At 36.8% G+C, this 22,164-nt stretch overlaps 2 protein-coding genes across 2 annotated transcripts in view; one reads left to right on the top strand and one right to left on the bottom strand.

Moving 5' to 3' along the window:
* The window catches only part of barc (RRM1_TatSF1_like and RRM2_TatSF1_like domain-containing protein barc), a 32,967-nt gene extending 12,951 nt beyond the window's left edge, over positions 1-20,016 (bottom strand). The window contains exons 1-2 of the mRNA XM_011301972.1: positions 19,061-20,016; positions 17,880-18,245 (exon numbers count right to left, since the gene is read on the bottom strand). Of these exons, the coding sequence (XP_011300274.1) occupies positions 17,880-18,245; positions 19,061-19,627 (933 nt within the window). The 5' untranslated portion in view covers positions 19,628-20,016. The remainder of the gene's footprint in view (positions 1-17,879; positions 18,246-19,060) is intronic.
* LOC105264826 (uncharacterized) lies at positions 9,281-17,884 on the top strand. The gene is made up of 5 exons (XM_011301971.1): positions 9,281-9,596; positions 13,805-14,083; positions 15,181-15,414; positions 15,496-15,709; positions 15,859-17,884. Exons 1-5 carry the CDS (start codon positions 9,551-9,553, stop codon positions 16,100-16,102), a joined length of 1,017 nt encoding a protein of 338 aa, XP_011300273.1. The 5' UTR covers positions 9,281-9,550; the 3' UTR covers positions 16,103-17,884.
* Positions 20,017-22,164: the final 2,148 nt, after the last annotated feature.

The following is a 22,164-nucleotide window of genomic DNA, read 5'->3' as shown; positions in this document are numbered from 1 at the left end:
CGCTTAGTTACCGGAATTTTTAATTTTCCATTGACTTTGAGAACAGTAAATTTCTGGCACTACAAGGACTATGAGTACTAAAATGCATCCCACATCAACATTTTCCTCTATCTCCTTAAAATCGGGATTTTCAAGCAGCATGCAGCAGAGAATCGAGCCGAGAATAGAGAATGCCATGGGTGGTCGTTCACTACAGACCATAAAAAAACGTACATTATATCAGAGAAATTGATCAGCGAGTCCACAGCCACCGGAGTAGTAAAGCCGTCTTTTTATCGGAATATTTTCGCATTGAAATCCCAGTGATTACCCTCAGGTCTCCCAGAAATAACACTCGCCCGCGTTTAGACGTACCGCGGATTTTTTTTCGATAGCTAACCGATGACTCAGCCATTCAATTCCCAGGAATAGACACAATGGGCTAAACCGCGATTTTTGGCCACCGAGGAAAGAAAGATTACCTAAAAGATTGACAATTAACTCAAACTACTGATTGAAATTAATTAATTAAAATTTATCAAACTGTTAATTTAATCCAGTCGTGAAGAGGCAAGAAGAATTCTATTTACCAAATTGATAAATTTTCGCGAAATGCCTCTAAATTTGGGGACATACCAAAATTTTTATTAGAACCTTTTTTGTAGCTCTCATTTTGTTCTAGAAAAGAGGTGAACGGAAGAATTACGTTTTTGTGCTTAGTGTCGGAGTTATTCTTTAATAAGTCATCAATGCTAATATTCCTAGGAAAATGCGAAAGATTTGGAGTCGAGAAAGATAAGGACATTCCAGGAATTAATTTCTGACCTCAACTGCTCATTGAACAGTTTGTTCGCATATTAGTCGATCTGATATAAGTGGAATAATAACCCCCAATCAACGACCAAGTGGAGTAAATAATTATTGCATAAATCAACTGCTCAACATTCAACCTGAACCGTTCACCTGTATTTTTCCGGTTAAATTTATTCCACGTAATTCAGCGGTTTTCTACAACAGATCGCGACTATCCGGATTGTCAATTTTAGTGGGCTGGGATGGAATGCTGTTTGAAAGGAATTTCTGATAACGCGACATGTGCACTACACTTGTTGAATACAAAAAAACCCTCACGATATTTTATTCACTAGGGAGTTGAATTTTTCCGGAAGGAAGACCCTGGAAACATCTACATTTGCGTAAAAATCCGCAGATATCAAATGCCTTCAAAAGTTTTATTTACACTTCCAAAATGTTTAATCACTGCGAATAAACAATTGGAATTAAAAAAAAAAAATGTTTTCAGTCCTAAAATTTATTGTCAACCCCTCAAAATTAAAATGAAAATAGAGGAAAAAAGAAGATGAGAATAGAATGGAGGGACTTTTCCTGAGAATAATTTATTGCTCTGTAGGTCGGAGGCCAGTGAAGCCTTTACAATTTCCATGTGCGCTAAATTCGGAAAAATCGGAGCACGAGCCGTAGCCTTGCGTGATTCATGACACTCGGTGAATCGATAGGGATCGCAATGTTACCCAAAGCACCCAAAGAAAACGAATCTCACCCCATCCATTTTACACGGTGAAAGAACACACCTGCACCCCTAATCAACTCTGAGGAAAGGATATTCCACGAAATACGACTGTAAACGCATGAACATCCGCTTTTTGCTGTCCCATTATCCGCAAAAATCACAAAACCGATTATTTTCAGCGTAAATAATTGGATTCCCGGGGAATTTAATCGGATCGTCATCCTAAAAGGTTGAATGGACTTTCGGTACATGTTCTCCAGCCCCCAGTACAGTGGACACGCCGAGGTAAATTGAATTATATGGCCGATCGCCACAGTGTAACCGCCCACATTGCTGAATCCATTGGTGAGGGATTGCAATTATTCTGTGGCCATTTGGAGAATCATCCGACTGAAAGTACAGGGCAATCCCTCAAACATTCCCTATTTTTTCAATGTGCAATTACATACATATGAATCTATATAGATTAAAAAATATATTTTGGGTGACAATTCCTTATATATATATAGATTTATATGAAAATTTTTGCATTTGTTTATGTAAACTGGGTTAATAAGGGTGATTTATACAAGTTAATGATTTATTCAATTTCATTGAACGTTTTCAATTCAAGCAAAAATTTGAGAATGCTCAGAAAAAATTCGTAGTAATTTACTCTGAGGTTTTTGTAACCGTGTAGGGTAGGGGCGATTCAGGAATGTTTACCGGGCATTGAAGCAAACAACAATTTACAATTTTGCGCGCAATTTTTACTCGATGTTATGTAATTTCTTGCCCAATTTTGCCACGTCAAGCTAAATGTTGTTCAAAATTTATCTCCACACACATTTCGCTCTGGAATTATGGAAAATGGAATTCTTAGTGAATGCTCTGTGAACATGACCCTTGACCTAGTGAATTGCGATTATGAACCGAGAGATCCATGGCAAACGGAGATCGATATCATCACTGCGAACACGTTTTTCTCGACTTATTAATACGGTCGATGCACTCGGACACAGTAACTTCACAGTAACTTCACAGTAACTTCCACTACCGAAGCTCCATTGATTGCACACGTGCTGGAGTATCTATCTTGTTCCTCGAGTGGGACGTTGGAATTGTATTTTCAGATGATTCGAGTTATCGGACACCAGGAAGTTATACGGCAAGTTTTTTCCGACATACGTGAAAGATTAGAAGAGCCATTACGACTTGTAAAAAATTCATGCGTAAAGAATTGTTCATCAACATTACTCGAACTTGACATTTCCGCTGGATCATTCCATGAAACGCGAGGCATCCCCATCATTGGGATTAATATATGTAGATTGTTATCATTATCGGTGTCAGTATCGGTATATATATCGGTATATATGATTATTAAGATTATGATTTTTCAGTCAGAATTTTTTGGATAAGAGAGATTTGGATAAGAGGTGATGATAGTGACGTTCTAATTTTCTCAAATTAATTATTACTTCTGTCAATTTCAAAGAAGAGGGATAATTTTTTTCTGGGAACTGTCAACGAAATGAACAATAACATCTAATAATAGTATTTCAAACTCTACAAAAACCGTCGGACGATAATAAACTCTACTAATCCAGCGATAAGCAATGTCATCACCTGCTCAGAAACGATAACTGAGACAATAAAATAAAATGGGCCACAAATTTCATATTCACGACTCGCCTTTTTGGGCATCATGAGGAGTCAACGATCAAAGCTTATCCGCCTGCCTTTCGCAACAAGTGATTCACCATTATGTCATCGCGAAATTAAAATGCAGGTCTCACAGTCGTAAACTTGCGAATTTTTTCGAGATCAAGGGGAGCACAAACCGTCTGGTCCAGGACCGGTTTCATTTTCCAAGAGGTTCTGGGAGAACACCATTTTTTTGTTCGTTTTACGGACAGATATATTCAATAGAAATTACGGATCGATTCCCTAATTCTGGAACGAAATGTTCTCAAGGAAAACTTTACGGGATTTTTTTTGGAGCGCTCTTTCGGTTTTATCTGAATTTTCTGTTGAATATTACGAGACGGCTTTTTAAAATTTCTTAGTTCTGAAATCAAATGAGAGGAATATTTCGGTATAAATTAGATGTCCAGAAGATGAAAAGTAGGTCGAAGATGAGTTTTATCGCAAAAAGTAGACTCCCACGTCTAATTTTTCCCGAAAAAAATTAATCTAAAAAATTACTGAATGTCATTTCGTCCCACGTTGAGTCGTCTAGAGGTCTAATCTTTATCAAAAACTGCTGTAATTTTTATTGAAAATAATACTTTCCACTATTGAAAATAATTTCGCTGCACTTCCCGGTGCACGTACGGAAATTTTCATTTATTTTAAATTAGAGTTTCGAAACTTTACTGAAAAATATGTTGAATGGGCCTCATTTTAGTTGAGCTGAACCCTTTCTTTATTTGAAATTATTACGAGAGAGACAGATCCTCTCACTTCGAGATTTTAGACTGGAGTAACGGATGAAACAAAGATCCTAGAGACTTAGGCAATGGACCCACAAAGGTCCCATTATTTTACAGATGTTTAGACTGAAAAACGAAATGCCCAAGCATTTGTCGGACTTCTCAGAATTCGAATCCAAAAAATGTTCTCTCACAGAACACCATAAAATACCGTGAAATATAAGATTAATTTTTATAATCATAGTCCCAATCCATGAAATCCATAATATGCATTAATTAATTTTCAATTAATTAACAATAGTCAAAGTAAATATTTAAGATTCCGATCTTTGTATTGAAAAATTTAAAAAAATCAAAGGATTTTCAATTACTTGAGGTTTGTAATGGCAAAGCATATAAAATTTAATATCACTATATTCCACAAATAATAATTGATATATGTTCTATTTTCGCATATCATTTGAAATATACACTCCAAAGTATTTGTTTTTTTTTCTGTAAAATAGCTGATTGCGTGGAGAAAATCTAATCACAGAAACCATTTAACCCGAAGTATACTGACAGAACATGAAATACAGCAGTTACCGCGTTTGCCCGAGGCCTCGGTTGAGTACATATTTCCATCGATTGAGACGTGTATGATTAAATCAATTAACGAGTTCACCGTGATCGTAAATCTCGATGGATGAGCGAACGTCACTCGAGAAATTAAAACAAGAAAGAGGACGCTACAAACTCGATGGTATAATGACATAACGATTATTGAGTGAAAAATCATCACTGGGACCTGGTTGACCCGAAATGTCATCCTTCAAGATATTGCAAGTCACAGATTAATATTAGATATTGCTAAATTAGAGATTGTTTTCTGCATCTAATATAGCGTGATTTTTCGCCTCGAATCCGATTTGATTTTCCAATTTTCCGCGACGCGCAATTCAAAAGTCATTTTTCAAGTCATTTTTTAAAATTACCCACATGTATATCCATATGATGTAAAATATCTTAAAGTGTTGAATTTATATAAACAAAATACAGAAAATATTAAATATAATCTGTATTTTTAAATGCACTTAATGAATTAACAAAAGGAAAACAATTGCGCCTTGAATTTTTATTAATTTTCCATTAATAAAAAAAAAGGAATTGTTCCATAATGAAAGTTCGGAGCTATGAGGTTCGAGGAATTGATCCATCAAAGAATGAGACCTCGATACAGATAATCCAATTGAGCCTGATGATATCTTCAGGCAAGTGATGTCTTGGTGTAAACCCACTTTCAAGAATATACATCGGGGTTCCGTCAAGTGGCCAGGTGCCAATTGGATGCATCAACGCCGATCCTTTTACATGACTTAGTGCATCAGAATCTGTTCAACCGGACGCTTTTAAACTATTATACATTCCCATGAATGAGGTAATGAATCCAGAGTTTCGGTAAAGTATAATGACCCAGCGGTCAATAAACCCGGAGTTTACAGGCAACGTATGGCGATAGATTGGCGAAATTTTCCGCGTATACCCGAACATTCCCTCCCAATTGTTTACGACACTTCCTGGCGGGCTATTTTTAAAGCCATTCCTTATTATGTGAAAGTTTTATTGTTCCCTGTATGCGATTTCAACGAGATGAGCTATCTAGACCTCCACCTGTTGCTGAGTTTCATGTTGCTCTCAGATTTTACGGATTTCCACGGAAATCGTTAATGGAAGATCTGATGAACGATAATCAATTTACGAGAATAGGTTCATCGGGAATTTATCCGAAGCGTAATAAAGCTGTGAGATGAATAGAGAAAAATTTTTTTTTTTTGGAATTTAATTCTGGAATCGCTTATTGAGATCAATTGATATTTGCGAAAAATCATGTCCGACTCACCCCACTTCACTTGACTTGTCTTTTTTTCTGGGAGTAATATAGTTGCAGGAGAGAATTTTCTATCAATCAGTGTGCAATTTCGTCAATGGGAGGAGGAAAGCACGAGGGAGAGTAACTGGGACAAGTCCAGATGATTTCTCTCAATGGCCGACAAATTGTTTGGGTCCTTGAGGCGGCATTTTTCCCGTCCCTGACGCTCATCTTGTCCTCCTCCGCTGCATTTTTTGACGGCACATGTGACATGAGAAGGGAGATATTATCTCTCAACATGATACGGGCACAAGTCAAATGAGGTGGAGGATAAAAGTGTCCGTTGGAGAAAAAATAAAATAAAGAAAAAGTAAACAACGTCATGCTGACTGGGGCGTCAGGATAAGCACATTAATCATACAAGGAATCAGCTAATAAATATGACAGGGAATTCTTATTTTGTCTGCGTATGTAATTGCGAATATCACGGGGGATACCAAGGCCGACAATTACTTTACACTCGATGCATTGTTCCAACCCAGGAAATAGTATATTTAGCTAATTGCATGAGTGAAAAAATCACATGACAACAGTCCTGATAATATTTTGTCAAATAAACAACTTATTAAAGACTTTCAATAAATTAATTTTCAATAAAGGTTTTACCCAGTTCGAAGGAACATTATGCTAAAAAAATCTTTCGTTGAAATGAAATGACTTTTCATTAACAGCGAAAGCTAGAAATTTTTTTAGTGTACACAATATTCCCAATAGAGAAAGTTTATGAATTTAATGAGAAATTTTATTTCACACTAGTAAACAAATTTATTTATTTCATTAAAATTTATTTAACGTAAATAAATAATTTTGTTGTAAATAGTTTTGAATCACTGTGAGATTGAATTATTGAATAAAATGAAGAGACATGGATTATTTAAAGTCTGCTATTCAAATTCTGAAGGAGTGGCGTGGATAAATACTTCTGCAACGGCGATTTTTTTTCGAAAAAACTACTTGGTGAATTTTTTATGTATCGACGTTCACTCTCAGTGGAGCTTCATGCAAAAATTTAAAGAAAATTCCGGGGCATTGCCCCACGTGCGAAAGAGCGAAAATATTCATGGAATATTCGGAGAATAACAGCCTTTGGAAACGCCCAAGCGATATGCATCACGCTATTTTTCCGAGTGCTCTCGAAACTTCAAAGAATTTTTATAAAATTTCAGTTCGTCTATGAAAATATGCATTTCTACGAACATCGAGAGAAATATCTCGCATTGCCGTCGAGTACCTCGGAATGAAATTGGAGCGGATGAAAATTTGTGGGTTGGTTTCAAGGATCCGTGGAGTCTGACAATTTTTCCCTCCTGTTAAAATCCCAGTCTACATCTCTGAGGACAAAAATTCCCTTCATCAACAATTTTATACCGTACCATCAAATGAGAGAAATGTCAAGAAGTTCTGCAATTGGAAATTCAAAATTTTACGTCAAAATCGATAGAACTCATAAAATTCAGTTTAATTGCTCAATAAAAGCTGACGGAGGACCATAAAATTCAAGGCACTAGGGGAATTATTGTCTTTCTGATAACGAAAAATGAGGAATTCCCGAGAATTTCACACGAACGCTGACACTTCATGAACTTCAACCCTAAATCGCACTTGGGAACCTTCAAATTTCAGTTACCCCATCAAATCAATCATCAATCTCTACGACTTCAAATTCTTGTCACAGCACATGTAATTACGTAATTTATTACTTAGTGATCAATTCATTGAAAATTCAGTCCCGCCTTGAATAGTGTTTCAATACCGATAATATTCGGTGAGGCCTTGTGATCTATCTATTAAAACTTAAAAATGATTAATTTTTCTCGGTGCGTCCGATTTAAAGAGCCTGAAATACCAATTTTTCCAACGACATCGTCCATGAGATTAAAATTCCCTAACGGTGCCCAGGACGCATGGATCTGAATGAGATCCTCACGACTCGGTCACTCTGTGTCACTGACCCCTCAAAAAAAACTGCTTCAAACCAACCAAAAGTGCAAATATTCAGGCTGAATATCTAACGACCTACACAGGGATTTCAGCTGACGTCAGACAATCACCGGATCCTACCGTTAGAAATTCTTCCAAATTCTAGCAACAGATGCATTTAAATTATCAATATTCGGAAATAGAATTGAATTTAATCCTAAATTGCTCATAAAATTCCTGACTAATCTGTGATAACTGATCGTGGACTGAACATCTAGAATGGTAGGGTTGAAATGGACGTCCACCATTTTTATGGGTTTTGATTTATTTTAGGAGACAAGTGGACCAGAAATTTCACTGAAATCCCCTCTATAAAAATATATAAAGGATCGACGAGTTCGGGGATGGATACGGGATATGATTCCATACGGAAAAAAAAATTTTTCCATCAAGTTTTTACGCGATTGATCATCATTCATTCTTTTGTATTCTTGATTCAAGTGTGAAATATTTCAAGCGATGAACGGCTCACTACATGCAAGTGCGTACATACTTGAATATCGTTTGTGACATTTTCTAACCGCTCTGTTGTAAACTTGTTCTTCCTTGATGCAATCCTGTGCCAGGATTGAATCAAAGAATTCAAGTATATATAGATAGAATTGATAAATAATAAAGAAGCGATTCATCATCGCGAATGCCGAAATTCATAATCCAAGTATACGCATACTCGATTTAATTGTTTTTCGCAATCAACGTGAAATTGTCGATTTTTAATATGAAATGTTTAATTGAATAATGTTTCACGATCATTGCAAGAACGGATAGGATTACCTAAACACTTCAAATTCGTGATCCATTTTTCGATCTTGCTATTTTTTGACGATTGACAAACGGATTGTGTTGCGTTAATAGACGTTTTGGGATTGAACCAAATGTCGGTAAATAAATTGACAAAATATTGATTCAAGTGCTATTGTAATTTAAGAATTTCATTTACAAAATGGAATTTTATTCACGTAGTTTCGATTCTCTTCCATTTTCCGATTCGAATATATCAGCGACGTATTATAAAATCTACCAACAATTTGAAATAATTAGTAATTAAAATAGAAACTGCCAGTTCCCAAGTAAAAAATACTATTAATTTGTCCTCACATCTCCAAGCATTCGAAATTTGTGAATTGAAAAGTTTTAAGTCATATTCGTCTTGCGTTCCATCAAAAAAATAAATGTCCACTCCTACATACGAATTATGTAATCAATATATTAAAGCATATATATGGTCAATATACCAAATATATATAATATATTCATTACCTCGCTACTAGGGCCAAACAGGCTTGAAAAAAACAGGGAATTTTTGAAAAGGGGATAGACTATCTGCGTGTGGAAAATTGAGTGAAAAATTTGAAAAGTGGGGAGGTGGGGGTTGAGCTGACGTCAGACAATCACTGGGTGGTAGTGAGGATATTCGGTGAGAAAAGAGTGGAGAACATGGGGATGGCTGAATGCGATCACGCGCGAATCCGACGTGCAGTGCGCCGGCAACACCAGGTCGAATCACCACAGACAGCCTCAGTTGGTCGCCAACCGCCACAGTAGAACGTCCCTTGCATAATACCACGAATCAATGACACTTCACCGGGATAACAATCGTCTAAAATGATCTGAATCACCGGTGATAACTCAAGATAAAGATCATTTGTCGTGATATAGTACCATGTGGACATTCACGAGTTACGATTTTGGTGAATAGATATAGAATTGTGAATTTTTTAGTGAGAATCCGTGGTGATGACCATAATGTGGAGTTTAGTGCTTGTCCTTCTCTGTGCAACAGGTAAGGAATTCAGCATTTTTTTCGTCGAGACTGATACGTATCTGCGGTACAGATTTTCTAAGTTTTGTTAGATCTTTTTGGAAATAGTATCGAACGTTTTCCGGGACCGTTTCTCGTCATGTCGCTTCGATAATCGTTGGAGATTTATTTATTTGTCATTTCATGACGTCGATAGTTTATACTGAGAGTATCTCTTTCATAGTATTTCTTTCAGAGTATTTCTTCCGTTTTTAAATCAGTGGTTTTAGTTTAAAAAACTCCAAAATCCTTCAAAATCCTTTTTTTCATATTTATATCATCATGATCAGCACGGAAAATGTACGAAAAATCAACCGTTGGTCAGTGAAAGAATTTTACTAAAAAAGAATCACCTGTCTCGTCTAAAAAAATTATTTTTCTTCTCTGAAAATCCTCAATCAGGCTCTAGGAGTTATAATCTCATTATTTTCGGACAGTGACATCTAACAGTGAAAAACCCCGAGTGAAATTCTATTTCGATCCTAAAGTGGATGCGATTCTCCCAATCAAGCGGAAGTGATTTTTCCGTTCCTTATCAGTACAGGTCGGGGGATGGTGAGTGTAGACACAGGGTTTAGGTTTATTTTAAATCCGGATAACGCACCAGTGCCGAGTACTTGGGCTCATGTCGTGTTGGTATACACTAGGAGAAGAAACTACTTTCGACTAAGAAGTTTACTTAATACAAGAAAATATTCTCTCATCAATTTAAAAAAATCGTTAAATCTCCTTATAAACACTGTCGTTCTCGTACTACGAGAAAAGCCTCTGAACAATATGAGATTCTGTCTCGCGAGAGCTTTTAAACATTTTCAAGATTAGATATGATATCCTCTCAATAAATTCATGCAGTTTATGTTACATCTAGAATTTGTGCCAGGACTTTGACGACATAATATTGCACAAAGAACGCAACGTTTAAAATCAATTTTCTACATATCGAAATAGATAACAACAAATTTGCAAGTGCAGATCTTTACCGATGAGACCAGGAAGATATTAATTCTCGTAATCAATAAAATTTTTGATATAACGCGTACTAGATGAATTTATTGAAAAATTTATCATAAGACTTAAAAACTCGCTGGAGACGAGGGAATCTCTTCCTGTTGGGAGACTTTTTCTCTAAGAGAGCAAACTGATTTATCAGACTTCACGATTTTTCAAATTTAAAAGGGAATATTCTCTTGCATCTCCTGTGTCTTCTTCGTTAAAAAAAGTTTTTTTTCTCTCTCGGCGTAGAGACCGTTGTAAAAGATAGGCGAATGAAGTGGGTGGCACGATTTATTAATGCCATCTCCAGAAAACTTGTTTCGTTAATGAAAAATTAATAGGCGTTAAACAAAGTACCAGTTTTCTCAGTGAAAAGGATGAGTTTATGGTGATTGGGCGCTCAATCATGAGAAGTTAGAATTAATAGGAATTTATTTGAATAGGCGGTTAAATTCCAACTGATTGGTGAAAGAATTTCTCGGATTTATTCCAGTGACCTGCAAAATCAATGCATTCATGAATGCGATTCATCTGACAATAAATTCCAACATAACGAATTACATCAATTGCTGGTGATGCAATTTGCATTCGTTTACTGCAGTCACTGGACGATTGGATAGACACAGTAATTTCAGATTTTTCACAAAAGTTTTATCAATAATTGTGCATTGATCATTATTACGTTCATTTGAACAATTGTCACGGATATTAATCAAACCGAAGTAGAAACTCTTAAACATGCAAATTTACCAGGAACACGTAGAAAATCGACAATTAAAACTCATTTAATCGATTACTTCCAGTTGCATTTGAATGTCCTTGATTAATGCCAATTAACTGCACAATTGAAGCTTTTTCATTTGCATAAATTTTCGTTTTAGATCGACCGATAAATCGAATTTACTAGCGAATGGGGAAAACTAAGATAAATCAAATTTAATTATCCGTTAATTTACGAATAAATGTAAAGGAGCATTTTTATCGGGAATTGAATCAGTTAAAAGGAAAATTCCTTGTGTGTTCCCACCATAAATGGATAATTTAGGTTAAAAATTTATCATAAAAAAAATATTAAATATTCTTAAAATCGAATTATTTAAAACAAGCAATTCTTCCAAACTATCCTGAATTTTCCTAAATTCGCGGCCCTAAAATCTCCCAAAATTTGAAACGAAATGCTAATCCCAAAATATTTCGACGATATTTCCGCGAAATTGAAGATGGAAATATTAAACTCTGGCATTTGTTCTCAGTAAAAATCCGCACAACATAATCCATTGGGTAAAATCGCATCACCAAAATCTCCATTGAAATACGACAAAACGGCCAGTGAATACATACATACATGACTATTACGTGTAACAGGGCCAATCAGCATAACTCCCACCAAAATTTGCATTGAATGCATTTCGAGGGAATTCTAGTGAATTCAACGGGATCTCGAGTGAATTTATCTTCTGCATTTCTATTTGCGTTTTTGTTTACCGGTTTATCGAAACCTATTGAACATTTGAGACTGTCAGATAGTACAAATACACTCGGTCTAGAAATCGTAAATAATCGTTTTGAGATAGACAGGAGCTTCATGCCACTGATAAACACCAGAAACCATTAACCCCCGAGTCTTTACTACTGGGACTCATTTTGCTGGGAGCGTGCGAAATAAGTCGTATATTTTCGTTAGATTGTCGGAGTGGGTGGGAACACGTTGGATTTACGCCAGGAGTCATATCCAAAGTTATACCCTATATTTCATACTTTTATCTACTCATTCCGCGAAAAATGGAGGATAAAAATTATCGTCAAATCTCGAAGTGACTGCTGTCATTTGGCAATTGGATCATTTTCAAATCAGGAAGTTTATGATACATTGGGACAATTGGAGAATGCACCAGCATATCTCCTCGAGGATTAAACGACTCTAGTAATTGATTAAATAGTCTACAATGTCGGGTTTTCATTCAACAATCGTAACCTCAGATCAAAAGTGATTGACTGGAGCTGCATTGTCTTAATTATTTTCAGTCCCACGTCCCGAGAACATTGACATCTCCATTTCATTCAGTTCACTTAAAAATTATTTCATTTAAAAACAATAATAAATAGTAAGAAAAAATAGTAGATTCTCGAATCGAGAGGAATGCTTTCTTGAATCTCAACATTTCGTTTCTAACATTAGGAATTTTTATTATGATAAACGGTTTATTTTTATTTTATTTCATTATGGACAGATTTTCAGAAATTAGTTGCCTGCAATGAACGAGAATAATCTCAATTGAATTTTCTAAATGTCGGATTTGAATGAAGTATTGAATGAAAAAGAAAAAGATTTCAATTTTTGTAATCTCTTAATCCAATAGGATAAAATCGCGGCTGCATCTCGACACAAACGAGTTACAAATAAAACTATTGGCAATTCAGCCAATACCCATTGTAAATCGCGACATGGCGAAAGCAAGGGAGATACAAAGAGAGGTGGACAAAATGTAAAGCAATTGGAAGCTCCAGTGACACATGTGGGTCACGTTTCGTTATTACTTCTCAGTCAATAGGGTTTGGGTGGACAACAGGATTTGTTGTAACTCGAGGATCAGTTCATCTGTCAAAGCCTTCATTGGCCAGCTGTCTGTTATTACGAATCCAAACGACGGGAAATTTCCGAAAGAGATTTAAATCATCATAACTTCCGCTTTGCATCAATCAATGACGCATGAGTTGCATAATGCAATAACAAAAAATGTTTCAAGGTCGTGATACGAAAATGCACTGGCCTGTATCGAGTGCCTGGCGCCGGTCTATAATCATGATTCAAATCCATTCGATTGAATTTACGCATTCGAGAATCAAGTCGGATGTATCGAAGAGAGATGTTCGCAAAAATCTCGAATTTATCGAAAAATGTCAAACGGATATCGCCGAATATCTCCGAATCTAAGAGGGATAGCAAAATTGTTCTTATCACCTCTTTAGTAGGGGAAAGTGAGAGCCACAGAAAAGGTTTTAATAAAAATTTCGCTATCTCTTTTAGATTGAAAGATAAACTTGAAAAACTCGACTTGTTACCCTTCACTAGACAAAAAAGTCTGTCTTTTCCTGGTGAATCAACAGCTTATCGAGATATTCGGATTTTCCTTCCTGAGGAAATAACATTTCTTCCTGCTTTAGATGTTTATTGTAGGATGTTTGATCTGTTCAAGGCATCACAGCCGGAATCCTAGTGGAAGCCCAGACAGACAGCATAAATCTACCCCCAGGTAATGGCAGAAACAACGAAAAAGAATTCCAGGGGATACGGAGATTTGCATGCCCCGTTGGATTCTTCAGACTCAAGAGAAATTGTTATTATCTGAGTGCTGGCGTTGCCCAGTGGAGGGATGCCTACTTCCACTGTAAAGACAGGAACTCAACATTGGCGGAACTCGATAAGAATGGAAAGGATCGAACCCTCAGGAAGTACCTCATCGGCGAACAATTCAGTAAGTGGATTTCATTGTTTAACGGATAAAAGAATCGGGACAGAATTTCTGGACTCGAATGCCCTTGTGTTCCCAGTTCGTGATTCTCTTCCTCATGAACTCTCCCGCAATATCCCATTACTCTTAACCAACTTTCATCATAAAATTCATTAACTCGGAACTGGAGGACTTGAAATCGCCTTGACGAGTTTTTCCAACGATTTTTCCAACGATTTTTCCAACTCCAAATGACATTTCACTGTTTGTGAATTGCAAAATAAATATGGAAATTCAACGTTATTTGATTTTACGACCGAGGTTGTCGTGTTGGGATAGCTCGATACGGAGAAATTCACTCTTCACGAGGAGAGGTTTAGTACCGAGTAAAAAATATGGACTCTTTTCTTGACAATTGTTGTCATCAAATTTCCGTTGTGCTAGGGGATTAACGGTTAATGCGGCATTACAGCTTGAGAGATGCCGGAGTTTGTACAGTGTTGGAAATTTTCCATTGATTTTTCCGGTGAGGGTCTTACAATTTCAAACAAGTGATAAGAATTTTCTGGTTGGAAACTCGCAATGTCATGGAAAAAATCGTGGGAATTATTTATCTCAAGTCAATTATTCCATGAAAATTAGATAAAGAAAAAAGGTGACTGAGAATTCGACGAATGGTATCGAATTTTTTCACGAGAAACATATAAAAATCACGAAACGCCCTCTAAAAAATTCAGCGATATTTCACTTGATAATTTGTACTGAATATTACCCTCTGTGTAATGGAAAATCATTGAATATCAGAAAGATCCCTCAATTCCAGACTTTCCTGAATTTCAAAAAAAAACTTGACAGTGAATTGTCATGGTTATTCATTTCAGGGACTTTTTTCTCTCGAAATAAATTACATTTTTGAATCTATATTTTAAATAGGTCCTTTTCCTCAAAAATTATTTGGCACGTTGAATATTCAATTTTTCACTGTAGACGAATCGAAATGAGAGTAGTAAAAATTAAATACTCAATTTGCATAATGAACTCGAATTCCATCTGTCCCCAAAATATGATAATCGATAGAATAATTATTAATAAATTCAGCTTAATACACCGTGACGTTACAGCGAGACTCGAGAGGTGGATAGGTGGTATGTACAATTGGAAGCAAATGGCGTGGCAATGGGGTGTAAAGGGTGAGAAAGTGATATTCCAGAATTTTGCTGGAGCCCTGAGTAAAAATCCATCGCAGTACGAATGGCACTGCATAGTACTCGATCCATCAGTCAAGTACAGATGGACACCGAGAAGTTGTTTCGAGAAGAAGCACTACATTTGCGAAGTCCCTGCTGGACGAATAGGTAACGAGAATCTATTCGACTGCATCGACGATGCCCGTCAAACAGATAAATAAATAAATAAATAAATAATGAATTCTACAGGACGTAGGAGGAAGAAGACAGTTCCCTCGGAGCTGGGGCCCCAGAACCAAAGACTGAGACCGAGAAAAAAAGGGAAAAGGAGGAAGAAAGGGAAAAATGACTTGAGGGCACAGAGAAGGGGACGACTGGAAACAGCGTGGAACAAGGATTGGGTGGTAACTGACAATCAGGAGTGGGCACACGGGGTTAAACTCGGGTCAAGGCCACCAGCTGAGTGAGTACTGATTAAATGCGGAGAATTTTATGGCTCTCGCCAATTAAAAATGAAATCGCTGGTTGATATTTTTATTTTCGACTCGTCGGGCTTTTTTAATTGAACGTCATTGACGAGGATTAATTCAATGATTTTTGTTCTTTTTTTAGTGCAAAGCCGTCACCGGAAATACGACACACAAACCGAACTCGTCATCGAAATAATCGAAACAGGGGGCGCGATAAGACACCCCAAATAAATCAAATAGCACCACAGGGACACGAGTATGGGGCTTTCCTAGGGGATGGACCAGATGGTGGACGACCTAAGGCACTGTCTGACGACAAGACACTATCTCACTATCACGCTAAGATCAATGATCTCTCCCTGGAGGAGGTGCTACTGAAAACTTGAACGTATCATCTAGGAACCGTTGGGGAGTCCACTTTAAAACTTCCATCGTTATTTCCTTTCTAGATCATGTTCGAGTCCATGTCCGAGATTAAAATCAACAGATATCTTTGTCTCGTTGCTCTCTTAATTCAATTTACACTGAGACAATTTTTTTTCATCCATTTCTTGTATCAAGTAATTTTTTCTTTGCCAAAAGTAGTATTTCTCGTAATGTCGTGGGATCAGAAAAAAATAAGATTCAAATTCTTTCGTTAATCTCCTTCAATTTGCAAAAAATTCTCATGAATTAAAATAAATATTTCCGATATGAAAATAACAAGCTCATTATTCCATTTAGGAATACTGATCATGAGTGTAATAACAAATTTTTGAATCGAGAACTTAACGCTTCTATCTCCTCTTGTACTCAGTGCAAAGAATTTCAAATTTGACAATGTTCAATGAACACTTCAGTATCACACTTGCAATTTCTTACAAGTGTGATATACTTGCGAAAAATTAATTTTTCCCTCAGTGTAACAATTTCTCTTGAGTGCGCCATGTTACGGTAGCTCTAGCTTAAACTGTATTTTTGTATTGCCGAATCCAAGGCCTAGATTCTACTTTTCGTTAATTTTACGAGTAATTATCGTTAATAGTTCTTAATCAGGTTGTAGCTCTGGAATAAGGAGATTGATGTTGTATGAAAAATGCAGGGTTTGAGTGTGAGGAGTGGAATGATAAAACGTCGATGATGAATTCTCGGGGACATGTGGGGAGAGATAAATTTTCGGTGAGAATCCATCTATCTCGATCTGTTGAATAATCGAGTACCGTAAAAATGGTTTATTGCTCGTTGCCCCAGTGGAATATCGAGAATTCTCAATGTATGAGAACAGTGTCAGCATACTGATGCTGTTTCGCGTCATATTTGAAAGGTTAACCCATTTCGAGGATATCCAAGTACTTTCATCATTTTTCTTTCGTCGAATAATATTTTGTGATAATATTATTGAAACATTTGAACTTTCAAAGTTAATTCTTGATTTCTACTCGTTTGAAAATATTTTAGAGATGTAAAAAAGAATCCACTTCTACAATTCTGGATGACTTCTGCCTTTTTATAAATAATTTACCCAACAAATATTCTTCTTTCAGAATTCACTTTTTTAATATTGTAATGAATCCGTTGATATTCGGGTTTCCCGCAGGAATCGATTCCAAACCAAAGAAAAACGGGGAAACTACGGTTTAACGGAAATAATATTCTCTTAAGGAGATTTAGTTAGGTAATTTGTGCAGACCAAAGTGTAAAAGATATTTTCAGGATATTCAAGTATTTCGGTAATTTTTCCAACTGAATCTCAATTCAATTTTTAATTTTTAACTTTCTAAAAATGTTTAGAGGACCAAAAAAAAATTGAAAAATTCTACTTCTACAATTCATCAAGACTACGCAAACTATTGGTGTATGATTTTTAAACACTCAATGTTTACCCGTATAAGTCGTATTTCCAAAATAATAGTAAATTCGTGAATACTCAGAATTTCTCCAGAAATGAATCTCAAGCCAAAGAAAATTTCGCAAACGCCGGTTACTTAACAAATTTGTTGGTACCAAGCTATAAAAAGCAATGGGATATCCTTGAGGTGTGGATAAATGGAAAAATGTCCTTATGCAAATTCTTTAGAAAAAAAAACGCTTCGCCTGTACATATCGTTGAAACCCACCCTAATGTCAATGTCTATGTAATGTTTATCGCCTGTAGAAACGAATGAAAAATTAAATTAAACTCACCTTGATGTACGTGCACAATGCATCTCCCTTTGGATTTCCATCTGCGTCCCTGTACATCTTGATTTTGTCTCTATTCTTGTCGTCGCGGGCAACGAGACCGCATTTTCCGACGAGTTCAATCAATTCGTCCATCGTAATGTCGAGGGGTAACCCAGATATGTAGATTGCTGTATTGTGTGCCTCATCCACCTCGAACCAAGTCGGTGGCTCTGTGGCTTTTCTCTTCGCCTCTGCCTTTTTCAGTTCCTTGTCCGCTTCTTTTTTCGCTTTTTCATCGACTTTTGGGGCTGTGGGTGAGGGGACTCTGGCATTTGAGTCTGTGAAACCGTAACTCATCTGATACCTGGCCATGAAATCGTCATCGATCTAAAAAAAAACCATAACAAAGTTTTCAAGGATTTTTTCAAAACGAAAAATAATTTTTCAGGGAATTTCCTCGATATTAAGAGAAATAGCTAAATTGTTGCAGGGAATTTCGTTGTAACTCATTTCAGTCTAGAAAAACTGTCGCAAGAGAAATTCCGCTTCTCTCTCGGATTCAGAACTATTCTTCGTAAACTCGATAAGAGAACAAGTCGATTTGAACACCCCTTCAATTGCTTCTTTCACTTTTCTAGTGCATAATGAAGCTATTGAAGAGGGAAAACTGCCATTGGAATGTGTCCCAATAACCTACTCAACTCTTCATACTTCTGGATTTATAAAAATAAAAGTTTCAAAGGAGTTTTTCCCATCCTGCGTTCTTCCAAGAAAGACCTCTAGAATTCTTTTTCTGAATTTTGTTGGTCCTTCAATGAATCCATTGTGCAGTGTAAACCCATTCTTCCAGGCTTTTAAGATATTCAAGAAGATTATCTAGTCTGAATTCAAAGGTTTACAAAGGAATATTTTAGTGCATGTAGCTGGAGAACCAAAAATTTTCAAACAAAACCGTCACTTCAGTAGTGAAGTGAGATAAGTTTCAATTAATCTCGAAAACTCTTGATATTACTAGAAAATATGTAAAGATGTTCGTAATCGAAAATTTAATTGTCTACAAAAAATGTATTCACACAAATTTCGCGGCCTCTCTTAATTTCAAAGATATCCCTCGAAAACTTACGAAGCATCCTGTCAACTTTCCGGTACTAAATGAATGAATATATATAATATTATAATCTTCAAAAAATTATATTCCTTACCTTAGGGAACCAGGCGCTCTTTTCTCGATCCCACATGTACACAGAGCCATCACTGGGGTCAGTATATGTATGAGTGTCATCCTCAAAGCCATAAGTTCCTCCAGGAGCAGCGACTTCAGGACCACTGCCCCTGTCCTCTTTTACCACCCACTCCTTCCTCTCCTGATCGAATTTATAAGTCACATTAGATGTCTTATCAGTGTAGACATAATTTTTTCCATCGAACTCATAGTTCTCCATGGGGTTCTCAGACACCTGGGGCTCCCAGGAATTTTTCTCTTTATCCCAAACTAATTTTCTGCCAGTTCCTGGTTCAGTATAAATACAAACATCACCCTCGTACGATAAATGCTTCTCATAATCGTTGGAGGAAGGTTCAACCCCTGATTTTGAGGGCTTGGACTCCTCTTCCTCATCTGTGTCAAACTCCTCGCCGTCATCCTGAGATTTTCCCCCTGACAATTCATATGGAACATTTTTCCTGGAATTCCCCTCAGAACTCACTACCAATTCCCCTGAGTCATTACTCCGTTCACTCATTTCCACGGATTCACTGTTAACACTCATGCCACTCACATTTGATTGCTCATTACTAACAGCAACTCACTATACAATTAATCACAATCTTCACTTCTGGATATTTTTAGGAAATTATCCTCAATTACGAAACGGCTTTTGTAAATTTCATGAGAAATCGACAGCATGGAAATTTTAACGTTCATAACCTCGAAACTCTCGATTCACCGAGTCCTCACGAAAATTAATCACACTCTAGTCTTTTCACTCACTGGAGAGGAAGGGAATTATCTGTACATCATTATTGCACAGTTTCGCAAAATATCAAACGGTGAATACTGGACAAAACGAACTAATGTTGAGAGAAGTGACAGACAAAATGCAAACGCGAGTGTGTAGTAAACAACACATGAGCAGTGGCGACTCTCTCGGTTGATCAAAGAGGATTGACTGAAGTAGAGGCTCAGTTCTCGGAGTTTGAGTGACCCCAGCGGCATCGTAGTACTGCATCCCAAGAGAGGGAGGGCGCCACACGCAATGGAGGTGTCATCCCGTCATGAAAATCGGGGAGGTACTCACTGAAATTTGAAAATTCGAAATTTTTGAAAAAGGATCAAGAGAGCATGACAATTGAGAAAGTATTCACTGAAATGTGAAAATTCGAAATTTTTAAAAAAGTATCAGGGGAGCATGCAAATTGAGGAGGTATTCACTAAAATTTGAAAATTGAAAATTTTCAAAAAAATATCAGGGGAGCATGAAAATCGAGGAGGTATTCACTGAAATTTGAAATTTCTAAATTTTTATGAAAGTATCAGGGAAGCATGGAAATCGAGGAGGTATTCACTAAAATTTCAAATTTCGAAATTTTTGAAAAAGTATTAAGAGAGCATGACAATTGAGAAAGTATTCACTGAAATGTGAAAATTCGAAATTATTGAAAAAATATCAGGGGAACATGAAAATTGAGGAGGTATTCACTGAAATTTGAAAATTCAAAATTTTCAAAAAAGTATCAGGGGAGCATGGAAATTGAGGAGGCATTCACTGCAATTGAAAAATTTTAAATTTTCAAAAAAGTATCAGGGGAGCATGAAAATCGAGGAGATATTCACTGAAATTGAAAAATCTAAAATTTTCAAAAAATAAAATTCACCCGCTCAATTGGGCCCTCTGACAGCGGGACTGCTACTGAGGGCACTGAGGCAGTTACCGAGTCGGCAGACCGGCAGATCCCCCACCATTGGGTGCGGCCCCCTCTTTTTCTTGGGGTGAGGTACTCCCCCAGAACTAAGCCGCTCATTGGGGGTTCGAGTGACCCCACCAGCATTGTAGTACCTCACCCCAAGAGAAAGAAGGGGCCGCACCGAATGGTGGGGGGTCAGCCCGTCAGCCGACTCGGTAACTGCCTCAGGCCCTCAGTAGCAGTCCCGCTGTCAGAGGGATCAATTGATTGCGTGAATTAAAATGTCAGTATTGCGTATGGCGCCCTCCCTCTCTTGGTGTGCAGTACTACGATGCCGCTGGGGTCACTCCAACCCCCATAACTGGGTCTCTACTTCAGTCAGTCCTCTTTTCGGTTGATAATGCAGATACTCAATGTAATTGAGTACAAATTTGAATTCAAATCCTGACTTCACCATACAAATACAATTATTAATTCATCACTACTGTTATTATATTCCAAACATAATCCTCTAATTAAGGATAAATGGTAGGGTCTAACATGATATTATGAAATGAATAATATAACAACGCGGAAAAATCCATGCTTGTCGTTTCTCGGACCCTACGAAAATCGTAAATTTCCTTAACATTAAAAATTCATTCAAATTATTGGGTTAGTACATCGCGGTGATTATTTCTTTATTATTAATTAATTAATTATCAATTATTTTGTGCATTCGTGACGTAATAGTCATTATCACGTCTTTTTTGGTGTAAGAATACCAGAAGTCCAGGATAACAGGAAATCATGAATATCCGTATTTCGATCGTTTCTAGGACTCTCTAAAAAGCCGAACTTCCTTCAAGAATTCAGCTGAGGTAATTATTAAAAATAATATAATTATTAAAAAATTGATCAGTTGATCACACTGAATGCAAGGAAATTCTCAGAAAGTTTCTTAACTGTCATACCTTATTATTGATTATAAATCAATAATTCCTCGACGCTGATCGCCCTATTCAAGTTTTCATGTTCAATCTCGTGGTCAATATTTTCGTTTTTAATTAACTATTAATATCAAGTCTACTAATCATTATTCACCCATAAACCCGTCGCAACTGCACAAGCGATAAACTAAAAACAACCCCCTCAATCATCCCCACACCCCCAAAAAGTCAAGGACAAGTCCATAATTCCTTCACCCGAGCAAACCTATCACCGTCATTCGCCAATTGACACAGACCGCCCCACTTCCTTTCACCCCCCGACCCCCTAATTTTTCCAAGCAAACTCATTACTCTACAAATCCATGAACTATCGATCGCCAGGAACAAAACATTCATGCACGCAGGAAAATTTATAGTAAAATATACTGTCAATTTTTAGTAGGAACTAGGAATTTTTTTCCTTAATTTGTGGG

The sequence above is a fragment of the Fopius arisanus genome, unplaced genomic scaffold (assembly GCF_000806365.1).
Source record: "Fopius arisanus strain USDA-PBARC FA_bdor unplaced genomic scaffold, ASM80636v1 scaffold00025, whole genome shotgun sequence".
In the NCBI taxonomy this organism is placed as follows: Eukaryota; Metazoa; Arthropoda; class Insecta; order Hymenoptera; family Braconidae; genus Fopius; species Fopius arisanus.
The sequence above is the reverse complement of the archived record's forward strand: the minus strand, read 5'-3'. Positions and strand labels throughout refer to the sequence as shown.

What these genes read in the sequence shown, in the direction of transcription:
- LOC105264826 (XM_011301971.1), top strand. Translation starts at nt 9,551, where the DNA reads ATGACCATAATGTGGAGTTTAGTGCTTGTCCTTCTCTGTGCAACAG. An exon ending in TGTCCTTCTCTGTGCAACAG is followed by an intron (nt 9,597 to 13,804) that starts GTAAGGAATTCA and finishes GATCTGTTCAAG; the next exon opens with GCATCACAGCCGGAATCCTA. An exon ending in AGTCCCTGCTGGACGAATAG is followed by an intron (nt 15,415 to 15,495) that starts GTAACGAGAATC and finishes TGAATTCTACAG; the next exon opens with GACGTAGGAGGAAGAAGACA.